The sequence below is a fragment of the Mytilus galloprovincialis genome, chromosome 5 (assembly GCF_965363235.1).
Source record: "Mytilus galloprovincialis chromosome 5, xbMytGall1.hap1.1, whole genome shotgun sequence".
Taxonomy (NCBI): Eukaryota; Metazoa; Mollusca; class Bivalvia; order Mytilida; family Mytilidae; genus Mytilus; species Mytilus galloprovincialis.
The window spans coordinates 52,766,586-52,784,182 of NC_134842.1; the positions used below are offsets into that span (position 1 = coordinate 52,766,586).

The 17,597-nt window shown below is 29.1% G+C and overlaps 1 protein-coding gene across 3 annotated transcripts in view; it reads right to left on the bottom strand.

Annotated features, from left to right (window-relative positions):
* Positions 1–688: 688 nt before the first annotated feature.
* LOC143076020 (tRNA (uracil-5-)-methyltransferase homolog A-like) overlaps positions 689–17,597 on the bottom strand; it is a 39,257-nt gene continuing 22,348 nt past the window's right edge. For all 3 annotated transcript variants that reach the window (XM_076251632.1, XM_076251631.1, XM_076251630.1), the window contains exons 14-22: positions 13,112–13,258; positions 12,680–12,783; positions 10,188–10,236; positions 6,628–6,688; positions 5,862–5,983; positions 5,252–5,327; positions 4,550–4,666; positions 1,873–1,969; positions 689–874 (exon numbers count right to left, since the gene is read on the bottom strand). In XM_076251632.1, the coding sequence (XP_076107747.1) occupies positions 721–874; positions 1,873–1,969; positions 4,550–4,666; positions 5,252–5,327; positions 5,862–5,983; positions 6,628–6,688; positions 10,188–10,236; positions 12,680–12,783; positions 13,112–13,258 (927 nt within the window). In that variant the 3' untranslated portion in view covers positions 689–720. The remainder of the gene's footprint in view (positions 875–1,872; positions 1,970–4,549; positions 4,667–5,251; positions 5,328–5,861; positions 5,984–6,627; positions 6,689–10,187; positions 10,237–12,679; positions 12,784–13,111; positions 13,259–17,597) is intronic.

The window sequence follows — 17,597 nt, forward strand, 5'->3', positions numbered from 1 at the left end:
ACAGCATATACTTTTGATTAGAATACTGATTTATTTATTATCAGGCATATCAATTTTTTGTAGATTGGGGATAAATTAGATTTTCATTATATTTCCTGGTTTTTCCACCCTAGTTTGAATATAAGCCTATTGAAAATTTTAACTTAGTTGAACTTTTGAAATTTGTTGAATATTTAAATGTAACTAACACATAATATAACTGTTTGGTCTATTTTGCAAATTTAATAACACAGGGCAAAAACTCATTGTTGTAGTGTTAAGGGACCTTATTCACAACCAGTAGTGTAATAAAATATTTGAATTTGAAATTATTTTTTTTTAAGGTGGTACCCAACACTTTCACTAAAATTAATTTGGCTCGTTTAATTTTCATAAAATTTTGTCAAGTATTTACTTTGACCCTTTAACAAAAATATAAAAATTTCAAAAATTTTGAACCAACCGTTTTGTCAGAAAAATTACACTGGTTAAATAGCAATTTAACAAACACCAATTTTGATCATTGAGAAGCTTAATATTCCTTTTACAACACAACGTAATTAAAACGTTTAGCTGACTTTACAGAGTAACCTCCCTGTAGTGTTAGGTACCACCTTAAATCCATGAACATTAGTATACCAAATATTAAAGTTAATCCACAGTAGCATGAGTAGTTTGAGTGGTTTCTGCTAAACTTAATACAAACAAATTTTAAAATGACATGTTTTTTAATAAAAATTTCTATGAACTGTCGTCTGCTTCTGGTTCAGGAAGTTTACGTTCAAATAAAATGACCATCTCACAATGTTTAGTATAAGGGAACAGATCAACAGGAATAGCTTTCACTGGCTTGTATGGCATTCCTTTTGTCTTCTTGGAAGGATTTTTCATCAAACTGAAATTATATCAAACTCAACTGTAACAAACATTAGCTTCATTCTTTAAAAAGGAAAACAGTTATTAACATAGTTGCTAATTACCAATTACATTAACATCTGTCAATGAAACCAGAAATTTACATATACCTGATGAACTACATTGCAGGTGTTAAATTTTGCTCTTTTGGAAGTTAAAGTAAGATTTCATTGCTTGTACAATATATTTTAAGGACATTTATGTCATCAGTTTAATTTCAATATTATCAGATTATTACATAGCATTTTTCATATTGCCTGTATTATCAGCCCTAGGTTCAATATCAGCCCAAGGGCTCGAGGGCTTATAATACAGGCGATATGAAAATGACATGTAATGATCTTTTTTATCATATGCTTCAATAATGGAGAAAAATAACAGATTCATATATTGATCATTTTACGTGGTTCCCAAATAGAACTTCAAAGAGTGAAACGTTCACGGACATTGGACCCGAACTTTAGTGCATTCAATATGAAATGTTTCTATCATATGCCTCATCAAAGAAGAAAAATATTTTCATATCAACGAATCGACAAAAAAAAAAAATTCAACAATATACATAATGAACACTATTTAGAAAATCAATCTATTTTAAAGTAACTTTCTAAATTATGTTTAAAACTTTATTATTATTATTTTACACATTATACTTTCCAGTATCCAAATAATTGTTTTGCACACTACTTTGTATTTTTTTTTTTCACCCAAAACATAGCATTGTGATGTGTATTTCATGAAATTTGCTGAGTATCACCGGAATGCCATGTGATAACATCACGGAGAGGCATGTGATAAACTTTTCATATCAGCCCGCTAAGCACCAATTCAAAAAATTTGAAATTTACGTTAATTTAATGCTTTTATTATACAGTAAAAATCAGATGTTATTTAGTCTAAGTATATGATAATAAGAAAAGATATAACAATGACTTTCTAAGGATAAAGGAAATCATAAAAAAAACATAAGTTACTTACTCTACAAAGTTATTAGTTGCTGATCTAGGACTACATGACACATATATTAATTTGGTCAAAACTGGACATTTTCTGATTGCATGAATCACTTTAGGATCTACAATTAAAAAAGAAATAAACATAAGTATCTGCAGTTAAATGAAAAATCAAATCAAAGTGTAATAGCTCGTAAAGGTAGTTTTTATCTTAAGTACATAAAAGTAAACAAACATTTTTGTGACTTCAAGTTTTCAATTTTTTTCAACTGTAAACGAATAAATAAATAAATAAATAAATTATTTTATTAAAGTGTCACATATTGATTAAGAGCTGAACAATATACAGTAAAACTTATACAATAATCAAAATAATCAACTGTCACCCAGCCAAACAAATCAACTTATGAGACACTGTAAAAATATATTACAAAGTTATAAACATGTTTACTTATAACCATTTAAAAATTGCATTTAACTGTTTCATCAATATTCTTTTTAAAATACTGGCTAAAAAAACAAATTTGCAGGTTTAAAATAAAAAAAAAAAAAAAAAAAAAGGAAATATTAAAAATCATGTAATTGACAGAGCATTTCAATAATTAAATTTATAGACTTGTCATTATTGTCATTAAGTGGCTGTAGGTGTTGCCAGTGTACATTTTAAACACTTTTCTCATGTTTATTTAGCAAACTGTGCCAACTTCCTTAATGGTTCATAGTAGCAGCAATAAGTATAGATTGAATGTAAGCCCCAGTTCTTGAAACTAAGTATATGTTAAAATTTGTCCCAATTTTATTTTTTTAATTGCAATAAAAGTTATTATTATTTATTTAATTACCAATCCAAAAACCAATGTTACCAATCAATCATTCAATCAACGAATCAATCAATAAATGAAACATCATCTAATATTCCTTTTTAATGATGTCCAGGAATATATAAAACTTAAGTTAAAATAAATAGATACATATAAATTGTTCATCATATGGCATGAACGTAAACAACTGGTTTTCCATGTTACAGTGTGACATTTAACAAAGAGAAACACCAAGACTGTTAAAATCATTCTATTTTTATTCTCATTTTTTTTCTGTTAGCTGTGAATATTGGACATTTCAGAGTATGCTTTAACCCCTTTTTCAAGGATTGTTACAGAAATAAATGTTTAAGAGTGGAGACATTTTAGCATTAACCCTACCATGCATAAAACTATTATTGATAATTTCCAATATTTGTTCAGGGCTCCTTTATACAATTACCTTCAATCAACAAATTTCAATAGAATTTAAGTGCTCTAAACATTCAAGAATTGAATGCTTCTTTTTGTAACTTTATTGGAGTGTAAAAGCATTGACCGAAGTACATTTTGTATGAAAGGCAAAAACGCTTTGTTCTAAAAATGTACACTTGGTCAAAGCTTTTACAACCCTATGAAGTTACTAAAAGAAGCATTCAATTATTATAATTACATTTTTTGCTATGATCATGAAAATACCATTACTATCAAGTTTTTTTCTTTTATTTACCTGTGCACTTTATTGTAAAAGCATGTGTCATCATGAATGTTACAATTTATTTTGAAATGAATATGATTAAGGAATAACACAAGATTGCAGTTAGCCAATCAGAATAAAGTATTATAATGAAACATACATCTAATGTAATTATTTCATGAATAGACTTAAAAATAATTTCCTTAAAAACTTACTTCATGTTTAAATCAATAAATAAAAAAGATTTTCCTATACTTTGAATTTGACAAAAGATGCTATTTATCAAATTGTTTCTTCAAACAGATTAAATTTATAAGTGTTTCTTGTTTCTCGTTTTTTTTTTTATATAGATTAGACCTCTGGTTTTCCCGTTTGAACGGTAATAAAAGTAATTTTGGGGCCCTTTATAGCTTGTTGTTCAGTATGAGCCAAGGCTCCTTGTTGAAGGCCATACCTTGACCTATAATGGTTTACTTGTATAAATTGTTATTTGGATGGAGAGTTGTCTCATTGGCACTCATACCACATCTTCCTATATCAATATAAAGTATTTGCATTCAACAGCTATTCAGCAATTCAGAAAATAATTTGAAAACAACATAATTATGGTAGATATAAGGTAAAACATTTGATGTTGCAGGCGCGGATATATGGGGGGACAATCAATGCATTTGAATGGGAACATGTAGTTGGAACAGCCCCCCCTCTTTGTCCTAGGTTAGGACCCCCCCCCCCTTTTTTTCAAATGGCTGGATCCACCCCTGATTATGTTTGCATTAATAGTACATTAGGATTTTTCTTTGGTGCTTATATCCTTTGAGAGTGACTGTTGTTCTAGACTCATTAGAAACAGTATATCCCCATTTAAGAAAGTAAAATGTATTTATAGTATAAACATTTGACATCTTTTTTATAAAAGTATGATGCCTATTTCAGTGCCCAAAAACAATCACTATTATTACAGAGTAGATTACCTTAGCCGTATTTGGCACAACTTTTTGGAATTTTGGGTCCTCAATGCTCTTCAACTTTGTATTTATTTGGCTTTTTTAACTATTTTGATCTGAGCGTCACTGATGAGTCTTATGTAGACGAAACGCGCATCTGGCGTATAAAATTATAATCCTGGTACTTTTGATAACTATTTACAGTATGCTTTGGATCTGAAGTTTAAGGCCTTGACCTTAGGTCAAATTATGACTTACGTATGCCTGCTCGTGGTGGATCCAATATGGCTACCACATCTTTTGTATGTAATGATTTCATGACACGTGTAATCAAATCTTCAGCTTTCCCACATTGATATCTACAATTATATATACCTGCAAACAGAAATAATTATTTTATTTTAAGAGATTTTTTGTTCACTTAGTTTATTACATTGAATAAGGGAGCAACAAGCTCATTTTAAGATTATGTTTATTGAAAAGTTGGAATATATGTCCACTATAGGTATCATAAAAATACTGATTCAAAATGTATTCATTTATTGAAATTTCAATTGTTAAATGTGTGCATGAAGTTAAAACAAAATATGGATTATTTCCCTTTGGTTAAAACTTGGGCTTTGTTAACAAAAAAATACCCAAAATTCTAATTTATAATTTTTACATTAAAAAAATAACTTAATTATAACAAAATTACCACATTAAGAAAAATATCTATTTGAGTAAAGAGTATCATAGTATTTATTCAGAATATGAATATCAAGTTGATATGTCGAAATCAAACCAACGAATAAAAAAACATTTAGCATTTGAAAGTTATTCCAACATAAAACCTTATCATGCTTATTGGAACCATATAGCTGGAGACATGATGAATTGGATTTTAAAATATGCAGACATAAACTATGAAAAGATTTATGGATTATTTATTCCACATGATGTGCCATTTAAGATCCATACCATTTAATTTTGCATTCTGCTTTGCATCTTCAACAGCTTGTTCACATAACTCTATCCCAATAACTTGATCAACTTTCTACAATATATAAACAAATTACTATCATCTTCAACAGCTTGTTCACATAACTCTATCCCAATAACTTGATCAACTTTCTACAATCTATAAATAAATAAGTATCATCTTCAACAGCTTGTTCACATAACTCTATCTCAATAACTTGATCTACTTTCTACAATATATAAATATTAAATAAGTATCATCTTCAACAGCTAGTTCATATATAGATATTTTTCGAATCAATGATATGCTTTTTGTTTAAACATTTAGCATCTGCATTGTAAATTCAAGAAAGTTTGCAACGTTTTTATTGCATAATGATCAATTTCTAAGGGTAAGTCTCTAAATAGAAACTCATTTTAATATGTGGTATTATTTGTATAGAATTTCCTTAATTGTTATTTCATAATTGTTATTTCTTAATTGACCTAACAGGTAATTGCAATAGTTCACTTAAAATTTCTATCCATTGTCCAAAATTACAATAATCAAAACATTCTAAATTTACAGTTACATGCTTTCATTAATGTCACAATATAATATTAATCTTACATTTGCCATTGAAATTCCAATAGTACCAGTTCCGCAGCAAATATCTAAAACAGTTGTGGTTGGTGAAGCATTGCACCAATCAGCAACCTGACTGTATAGAACCTCTGCTCCTAATGTATTTACTGAAATATAAAATGATCTCAATTTTGTAATGTTAAAGTAAATTTTAATTATTTTTATTACTATGCATTCATTGGTATTCCTGGATAATTTTTTGTTATTTTTGTAGTAATTGGACTATGAATAATTCAAGTAATCAACAAAGAATAAAAAGGCTAGTAGACTTTGAAAAAACAACAAAATCAAGAATCCACACAATGAAAATCAACATAAATAGGTAAAATCAATGAAAACATTTAAATTTATATAAACAAACAAATTCATGTAAAATCACAAAAATACAGACCTCCAAGGAAAATTCAAAAAGGAAAGTCCCAAATAAAATTGCAAAATCAAAAGTTCAAACACATCAAACAAATGTATAACAACTGTCATATTCCTGACTTGTTACAGGTTTTTTCTTATGTAGAAAATGGTGGATTGAACTTGGGTTTTATAGCTAGCTAAACCTCTCACTTGTATGACAGTCACATCAAATTCCATAAAATTAAATACTCAGAAAATACAGAAAATATTGTTTTTCAAGAGGATTTTCATTGATTTCCTGGTTTGCCCTAACAAGAAATGCAATACCTTGTGAAAGCATAACTACCTGTACCTGAAGTCAGCATGCTATTAGAAGACCATAAATGTGATTTAAACATACCTTGAAAGAAAGCATCTGGTGAAACTCTAAATTTCAAATCAAACAATTTCTCTTCAATGTACTGCAAAATAGAACATAACATTAAATTGATAGATGCTTATAGAAATGTGTTTTTTTATATTCTATAAATATTGCATGTGTAATGAAAATCATTTGAAAAGTACTATACTGTAAACATGTATATTTTTGCTGGTTGTTTTTTTTTTCTTTTCTCTATCAATGCATTATCCTTTTAGGTGTAGGTCAAATCTACACATCTGATAAGAATTTTGCACTTTAAATCATATTGTTGATTTGTTCAAACAATTCATGAGAACATTTTTTCAAGCATAAACAAGAATGTGTCCACAGTACACGGATGCCCCACTCACACTATCATTTTCTATGTTTAAAGGACTGTGAAATTGGAATAAATTCTCTAATTTGGCATTAAAATTAGAATGATCTTATCAAAGGGAACATGTATACTAAGTTTCAAGTTGATTGGACTTCTACTTTATCAAAAACTACCTTGACCAAAAACTTTAACCTGAAATTTGCACTATCATTTTCTATGTTCAGTGAACCGTAAAATTGGGGTCAAAACTCTAATTTGGCATTTAAATTAGAAAGATCATATCATAGGGCACATGTATACTAAGTTTCAAGTTGATTGGACTTAAACTTCATCAAAAACTACCTTGACCAAAAACTTTAACCTGAAGCCAAAAACTTTAACCTGAAATTTGCACTATCATTTTCTATGTTCAGTGAACCGTAAAATTGGGGTCAAAACTCTAATTTGGCATTTAAATTAGAAAGATCATATCATAGGGCACATGTATACTAAGTTTCAAGTTGATTGGACTTCAACTTTATCAAAAACTACCTTGACCAAAAACTTTAACCTGAAGCCAAAAACTTTAACCTGAAATTTGCACTATCATTTTCTATGTTCAGTGAACCGTAAAATTGGGGTCAAAACTCTAATTTGGCATTTAAATTAGAAAGATCATATCATAGGGCACATGTATACTAAGTTTCAAGTTGATTGGACTTCAACTTCATCAAAAACTACCTTGACCAAAAACTTTAACCTGAAGCCAAAAACTTTAACCTGAAATTTGCACTATCATTTTCTATCAGTGAACCGTAAAATTGGGGTAAAATCTCTAATTTGGCATTAAAATTAGAAAGATCATATCATAGGGAACATGTGTACCAAGTTTGAAGTCGATTGGACTTCAACTTCATCAAAAACTACCTCGACCAAAAACTTTAACCTGAAGCGGGACAGACGGACGAACGAACGGACGAACGAACGGACGAACGGACGCACAGACCAGAAAACATAATGCCCCTCTACTATCGTAGGTGGGGCATAAAAATGTGTTTGTCAAGTCCTATTGTTTAAGGTATCTGGGTCAGTATGCACAATTGATTTCCCATATCATTTTCTTCTGTAGCTCAGTCCATATTGTAAACTTGGATATGTATGACGACTCATTCTCAAGCTGAGACATTTTCACATATCTGGTTAAATTTTCAGTGTGATTCACTTTTCCTTAAATAAGCATATAGCCCAAAATTCTTTTGTGATATGGCTCCTTGTGGTAAAAAAAATCCTTTTTACACACAATATGTTCTTGAAAATTTAATACTTTGTATATGTTTAATAGCTCCATAGTTTTTACACATTTATTCTATGGTCCTCTGCTTTCCAAATCAACACAAATGGTTAAGCTCAGTTAGATGTTAAAAATAGAAACATGTCCAATATCACTACACAGAGATTTTTTGTTTATGCACAACTTTGTGTTCCTCTATTTGAGTAGCATTAGGAATATTGACCCATCAGAGAAAAGTGTGATGAAAACTATTATTAGACAGACAGATGGATGGTCCCTTTTTGACGTAGATGTTGCTAAGTTGTAAAACTTTTGTCTGATCCGTTTGTCATTTTGAATTTGAACAATAAAATATGATTGAACGCAACTAGCAATTGGGCAGATGTATAAACAACGAGAATGCAACATTAAGCCTACCTCCTTAAGTGGGGTATAACTATAATAATAATATTAATGTTAAGACTTTTTGTAAATAATTATATCGGATTATAGTCATTTCGTACCCTAACCATTTTGTACCCCCCATTTCGTATCCTGGCAAAAACCATTTCGTATCCTGACCATTTCGTACCTTGACCATTTCGTACCTCATGGAATATTATTATGTATGCCATTTCGTACCTTATGGAATATTATTATCTATGCCATTTCGTACCTCATGGAATATTATTATGTATGCTATTTCGTACCTCATGGAAGATTATTATGTATGCCATTTCGTACCTCATGGAAGATTATTATGTATGCCATTTTGACCTCATTGAAGATTATTATGTATGCCATTTTGACCTCATTGAAGAATATTATGTAATACCATTTTGACCTCATTGAAGATTATTATGTAATACCATTTTGACCTCATTGAAGATAATTATGTATGCCATTTTGACCTCATTGAAGATTATTATGTAATACCATTTTGACCTCATTGAAGATTATTATGTATGCCATTTTGAACCTCATGGAAGATTTCTATGTAATACCATTTTGACCTCATTGAAGATTATTATGTATGCCATTTTGAACCTCATGGAAGATTTCTATGTAATACCATTTTGACCTCATTGAAGATTATTATGTATGCCATTTCATATTTATATGTTAAGTGTCTTTTTTGAAAACTGTTTCATAGACTTATACTCCACATGCCCTTAATGAACAATTACTCAATCACGAATAATAAAAAACAAGAATGTGTCCATAGTACACGAATGCCCCACTCGCACTATTATTTTCTATGTTCAGTGGACTGTGAAATTGGGGTCAAAACTTTAATTTGGAATTAAAATTAGAAAGATCATATCATAGGGAACATGCGTACTAAGTTTCAAGTTGATGTAACTTTAACTTCATCAAAAACTACCTTGACCAAAAACTTTAACCTGAACTTCGCACTATCATTTTTTATGTTCAGTGGACCATGAAATTGGGGTCAAAACTATAATTTGGCATTAAAATTAGAAAGATCATATCATGGGAAACAAGTGTACTAAGTTTCAAGTTGATTGGACTTCAACTTTTTCAAAAACTACCTTGACCAAAAACTTTAACCTGAAGCGGACAGACGAACGGAGGCACATACCAGAAAACATAATGCCCCTCTACTATCGTAGGTGGGGCATAAAAACAGACTTAAAGTGTAATTATAAATATTGAAGTTTTCAAGTGCTGCTTAATCAAAAAAATCATCGGTCTTTATAAAATTGTTATGTCTAGATGGATAATTTTATTTAATATGTTATATTTTAAATAACATAACAATATGATACGAAATAGCTAACATGTATCAAGTCAATGAGGTACGAAATGGTAGATGCATTTGGTCTATAGGGTACAAAATGGATATTATCGTGTGCGAAATGTTGAACATTGGGTACAAAATAGTAAATTTGGGTATGAAATGGTCAAGGTACGAAATGACTTGCTTCCATTATATCCATGTCAAATCTATACCTTACTACCAATAACATGTTCATACTCAGCTTCATGGGAACCAGTTTGTCTGTAAAAATAAACATAAAAAAGTTTAAAACATATAACCAACATGCAATTTTCACATTTGCTTGTATGAGGGTCTGAATTGGGGTATTCTAAAATACTTTAGGTCTTTTTTCCCCTTTTTTATAATTTTTGCCCACCATTCTCTATCCTTTATTTTTAAGCACCCAATTATTCTTTATTCTTTGTTTACTCTACTTTTATCTGTACTTAATCTTTTTGGTTGATTTTTCTGTACATTTTGCCTTTTATACTCTATTCTGTAAACCCTATCCATTAAATCCCTAATTAGAAAAAGATAAAAATTATTAAATAAAGCAAAATTAAAATCAAACCAAAGTAACTGCATAATATATGTTCTTAGAGAGGAGAGTGTAGTAATGTTAATATTTTCAATATGTCACTTTTTTTTAGTGTTCTTTTATTTGTGTAGGCATACAGGCTATTATTAGTAGTATATTTGACTAAGTTCATAATTGGCAGCAACCCTAGATGTCTCAATTTGTTTGATAAATTTTCAGAATGTGCTGGACTTAGGTGTAATGTTGACAAAACTGAGGCCATATGGATTGGGTCAAAAAAGGGTAGTATGGAAAAACTTTTGCCAGAAAAAAATCTAGTTTGGAACCTTTCTGGGAGGTTCAAACTATTAGGTATATGGTTTGAGCTTGCTAAAAGGGATAAGACGCTATGTAATTTTACAGCCAAGGTAAACAGTATCAAGTCACTTCTTAATACTTGGGCTTATAGAGAACTAACATATATTGGGAGGGTGGTTGTTATTAAAACTTTAGCACTTCCCATTTTGGTTCAAGTTCTGACTGTCCTTTCTAACCCCACCCCCCCCCCCCCCCCCCCCAGATGGGATTTTGAAGGAGATTCAAAATATATTTTTCAATTTTTTATGGAAAGGAAAACCAGATAAAGTGAAAAGAATAGTGGTTATGTCCAAACACTGTGATGGCGGTCTTAAGATGCCTAATATTTACTATTTTTGTTATAGTGTAAAAATGTCTTGGCTGTATAAATTACTAGACCCCCAAAATTATTCTCCTTGGAAAGTTTTGCTGCTTAGTTATATACAAAAATTTGGGGGGGGGGGGGACAAAATTTTACATTTAAGTAAGGAAGGATTGCTTTATTTAGCAAAAAAAGTCAATCCCTTTTGGCATGATATCATGGTAAATTTTTCAAAATTGAAAAATAAGTTGAAAGTTGAAAACAATACCGATATTCTGGCCCAGTCCATATGGCTAAATCCAAACATCAAAATATTGAAAATTGTATATTTTTTTATCAATGATCTGGTGTCAGATAATAATACATTATTCTCATATGAAGAATTTGAGAAAAAGTATAATATTAAGACTAATTTTGTAGAGTTTTATGGTATTTTAAGTGCTATTCCAAATAGATGGAAAAGTAGGATAGAAGGTAGTTCTAAACTTGATAATATTGAAAATAAATTAGTAGATAAAGTTAAAAAAGAACCAAAATCTTGTAAATTTTTCTATAATTTATTTCTGGAGGATAATAAAGTATTATCACTATCTTCCCGTAACAAATGGGAAATAGACTTAAATATACAGATTGAAGATTGGAATGCTAATTATTCCATGCCCTTCATTATAACAAGAAATTCGTTTTTACAAAATTTTCAATTTAAGATTGTTCATAAGATTTTACCATGTAATACCTTTTTATATAAATGTAAATTAAAAGAAACTGAACTTTGTACATTTTGTTCAGAATTTAGAGAAAATATTTTTCACATTTTTTGGGAATGTAATGTAACACAAAACTTCTGGTTTTCCATTATAGATTGGATTAGAAATTATGACATCTTCTTGCCTTTTAGTGCAAAAGAGGTCATTTTAGGTGTGTCTGAGGATTTTGTCAACAGTAAAACAGTTAATAATATTTTGTTGTTACTTAAATACTATATATACAAATGTAGATGTAAGAGCGTATTGCCCACAAAATATAGTGGGATAGAATATTTAAAGTATTGGATCAAAATAGAAAAATACTCTGTATGTTTCTTAACCCCTACACAAAAAATTAAAATGGATCAGAAGTGGCAAATGTTAGAAGCAGCTTTAAATTAACAAAATCAATTGTAATATTTATATCTTATTATACCATTATGAATTAATTGATCTTACAAGTGTTATTTAACTTTTTATACTTGTGTCTAATACTGTATTATGTAATTTCACATGTTTCATCTTGAAAAATAAAATAATTACAAAAAAAGCAACCCTAGATGCAATTTAAATGGATGGTGAATGTTTAGAGTAAAAAAGTAAATAACAAAAAAAAATGAACTCTAAGGAAAACGGCAAACAAGTTAGGAAGGCATGTAGTTAACTTACACACTACATTACTAATACTACTGTCATAGTGTTTATATTGACAAAAGTTGGGGAGAAATGTAGTAAACTTACACACTACTGTATGTTCTCCAGTAAATACTGCTAACTTTACAGCCTTTACCATCCCCAGACGTGAAAAATTCTTGAAGTTTATTCTTTTCTTCGTCAATGGCAGTCTAAATGGTTTAAAATATAACAATTATCAACTTCATGCAATACAAGTATTCAACATACAGGAAGAAAAATATCAGAGAATTGAAAACTTGTCACATATTATAGCATAACCGGACCTGAATGAATCTTGGTATCATGTTAATACCTATGACTTGTAGTTGCTGTCACAGAAAACGAAGAACAAAGTTTGATCAAAGAACCATTCTACCGCACCTGAGATCACCCCCCCCATGATTTGGTTGGATTTGTGTTGCTCAGTGTTTAGTAATCTTTGTTGTGTGATATAGGTAAAGGGAAGCAAGCACAGTGAAGTGTTTTATCAAAATTTACCTTAGTTAGCTGTTGTGGATGGAAGTCTACCGTTAACATCAGATCACCAAGGAGACATGAACGAACTGTTAACAACCTCCAATAACCTTGATGGTGTTCAGGGTCATAAGATGTAAGTGGTCTGCTTCTTATATAATCTTGAAAACACTGAAAAATTCGAATAAAATTGTAGAAAATATTATTATTATCTTATTCAATTTTTACATTTTACAATTTGAAATTCTGTATGGTCACAGTTACTTCACGTATCTGGACATCTTATTGCAAACAAATCCTTTCACCATTTCTGGATTTTTGCAGTTTTACACAGCATAAAAAATAAACATTTTCAAAGTTTTTGAGATTACTGCTGTCAGTGTAAAAGTACTAGCTTAATGTGGACTTAAATAGTGAGTCCATTTATCTATAGAATACAGAATTAAAAAAAATATATATATTTTTGTCTTTGATGCTATTTTGTGGTCTTGAAGATTGGCTTTTGTCAAAGTTTCATAACAATCAATGTAGGTTAACAAATTTTTCACGTCAAAAAGTATTTAATTCTAGACTATATGTAAATGTTATCTGTAAAAAACTAAGTCAATCTATCACAGAAATACTGAAAATGAAAAAGATATTTTCAAATGTTTGCTTCTGACTTTATCAAATCAAATCAAATCAAATATTTTATTGTCATATAAACTTTACAGTTTGTGACCAACATATATTAATACAATAAACACAATAAACATATATACATACATATTAAACATACAAAATATCAACAGCATTAAAATTTATAACAACAAACAAGTTGTTAAGAGTCCCCTGCCCTCAGTTCTAATGACTTTTTCAAGAAGGATCCTAACTTATTTGTTTGTAAAGGCGATGATGGATTTAGTAAATAAGGATTTTTTTCGTCTTCATTTAAATTATTAAAGTTATTATTTTCTGTACATATGTGATGAAAAAAGTCATTTCTTAGAGTTTTATTATACTCACAATATAGTAAAAAATGTTTCTCATCCTCTAGTATTTTACATTTATGGCAAAGGCGTTCCTCTCTTGGGATTTTAAAATATCTCCCCTTTTCAATCAAGAGGGAGTGATCACTTATTCTAAATTTAGTGATTAATCTCCTTATCTGAAAATTAGATGTATTTAGATAATATTATAGTTTGTAATCTTTTTTAAGTTTTTTATAGAGAAAAAATTTACTTTTATCATCGATGTTTTGAAATTTATTTTGAATTAAATCTTCATATCTATTTTTCATTTTTAACTTTATATCGTTTTTTATTTTATTTACATCTTTTATGTCCTTACAAGTAGAAAGAATATTAAGGTCAACGTTAGTCTCTTTAACAATATTTTTAGCATATGTATACCATGAGTAAGTTCCTGTCAAATCTAGAGACTGTGCTAGAGAAAAAGCTTCCTTTAACAATGGATTAATATTATTATTATATAGTCTAGCTAAATATAAAAGGGTTTGTGTTTTAATAAAACATTCTATAGGCAATCTTCCTAATTCAACTCTTGCTCCTAAATTGGATGCATTTTTTCTTATCCCTAGGGTAGATTTACAAAATTTAAGATGCATATTTTCTATGGGGGTTTTGTCTATAAAATCAAGTTGATTAATTTCTTTTCCTGAAGTTAAGGCTCTGCTTTTGGCTCGATGAAAAGAAATATATGTATCCAAATATGTTACTTCTGAATTATAGGTCATAATTGGTTTTACTAAAGAATCAAAAAGATTATTTGCTACTTTTATAGGTAGATTATTCAATGATTTAGTATATGATTTTATTGCAAAAAATACTTTTTTTGCTTTTTTTGTCAGCTCTAAAGTACTTTGTGATAAATTTCCATTACATTTTATCAACATTCCCAAAAATGAATATTCTGTTACACTCTCTATGGCTTTATTCTCATAGTAAATATGTGATGTTTCACTTTTATGTTTTGACTGACTAAAAATCATGGATTTAGTTTTGTTTGTATTCAAAGAGAGTTGCCATTTGTTACAATATAATTTAACGTTATTTAAACTGTTTTGTAGACCCTCTTTTGATTCTGACAGGATTAAAAGATCATCCGCAAAAAGAAGGCATCCTACCTTACTATTTATAAGCTTAAGGGGACTTGAATCATTTCCCTCAAAATTTTTTACAATATCATTTATAAAGACATTAAATAAAGTGGGACTTAGTGTGTCTCCCTGTTTAACCCCTCTAGCAATATTAAAATATTCTGATACATAATCTTTATATTTTAAAGATGATTTAGTATTTAAGTATTGTTGTTTTATAACTCTATAAAAAGACTTGCCAACTCCCATTTTACATAATTTATAAAGTAAAGCAGTTCTCCATACTGAATCAAAAGCCTTTTTCAGATCTATGAAGCAGGCATAAATCTTTTTTTTCTCTTTATGTAAATATTTATTAATCAAGGACTTTAATAAAAAGATGCTATCAGCTGTTCTGTGATTTTCTCTGAAACCAAACTGACAATCACTTAATTGTTTGTCAACAATCTTGATTAGCCTATTATTTAATATGGCATTAAAAATTTTTGGTAGATTACTTATAAGAGAAATGCCTCTATAATTATTAGGGTCTAACTTGTCACCTTTTTTATGTAAAGGGATCATGAAAGATAATTTCCAAGAATCTGGATAATTACCTGTCTTTAAAATCAAATTAAAAACTTTTACAATAGAATTAATTATCACAGGTTGTGAGTGTTTGAGTATTTCATTCACAATTCTATCTGGACCTGCTGATTTGTTTACTTTAAGGTTTGAAATGACCAGTTTTACTTCAGCAAATGTAATTGGTGCATCAGTTTCCATATTCAATTCAATATTATCTTCTATAATGTTTAGTTCACGTTCCAGTTTATTTACAAAGGATTTATCATATGAGGCTGGTGTACCCTGATCCTGAAAATGTTTTATGATTTTATTTTCATTCATTAAAATTTCAGGAATATCTTCTTCAATATTTGGTTTCTTTTTTATTGCCTTTAGAACATTCCAGTATTCTTTTGGATTATTTTTTAAATTATCTGAAAGTGATTTATAAAGTTTTTGGTGATATTCAAATTTTTTCTGTTTAATCATTTTTTTTAGTTTTTTACATAATTCAAAATATTTAGATTTTAAACTTTTGTCATTTAAGTTATTCTTGATTTTATTTCCTAAATAGTTTATTTGTCTTTTTGTTTCATATACTACATTATCTGACCATACTTGTTTAATTTTTTTCTTTTTCTTTTTTGTTGGTTTAGATATGACTTTACATGTATTTTCTGCAATAGTTTGTAAAATTTTGGTTAGTTTTTCAGTTGCACCATCAACGCCTAGTTTATTGCTATCAAAATGTTCCATCTCTAAATCTAAAATTTCCTTTTTAACATTTTCTGTTAATAGAACATCAATTAATTTTGAAGATGACAATTCTGTCCATTTGTATGATTTTATCAAATGCCATCTCTTCTCATCTAAACATTTCTTCATACATGTATCTGATATAATAGAACAATTCATATATAAGTTTATTTGAACATGATCTGATAAATATGTAAAGTCATTTGTTTTAAAGTATTTTACCTCAGGCAGGAGACTCTCACTTGCAATAGCATAATCAACTGTACTGAACCCAGTATTACACATATAAGTAAAATATCCCAGGGAATCTCCCAAAAAACGACCATTAAGTATACCAAGCCTTGAGGACGAACATAATTCAAGTAATTTATTCACCAATGTATTCAAAGTGCTATCTTGGTTTACTCTTCTGATATCAATATCAGTTATATAGCTATCTGAAAGAAGGTCAATACCATCAAAATTATTTATTTCATCTGAGTCATTTTCTATGTAATCTGCTTTCATTGCAGTCCTAGAATTAAAATCCCCTATTAAAATAATTTGTCCTTCAATAGAAAATGAACTAATTTCATTTTCAAGATTTTCCAAGTCACTATCATAATGTGCTGATGAAAAAGGGGGAATATAAACAGCACAAAGATATATATCTTGTTTAAGTCCAAAGAAATACTTGTCAAGCTTTAACCATAATCTATTCTGGGATGACGTAGCATCTTTTAGATAAGTAATCCCCTTGTAAAATTGTTTTTTAATCATGACTATAATGCCTCCACTATGTCTTTTGGCTTTTTTTGTTTTCTTGCGTACTTTAGAGATAATGTTATAGCCTTCAATTTTAAAATCTTCTGACCCCCCCTTCCAGGTTTCTAACAGTATATTTATATCTTTATTTAAAAAATCCAGAAACATTGGGTCTTTCATTTTATCCCCAAGGCCATGTACATTCCATGAGGAAATTGACAATTTTTTATGAATTCTGTTCATTTTTTAATATTTGCTATTGTCAATTGTATAATAAACCTTCTTGTTAGCCTGAAAACCTTCTACAAAATGTATTATAATTACACAGTTTGGTTAATGTTTCTATAAACATGATAGATTAAACAA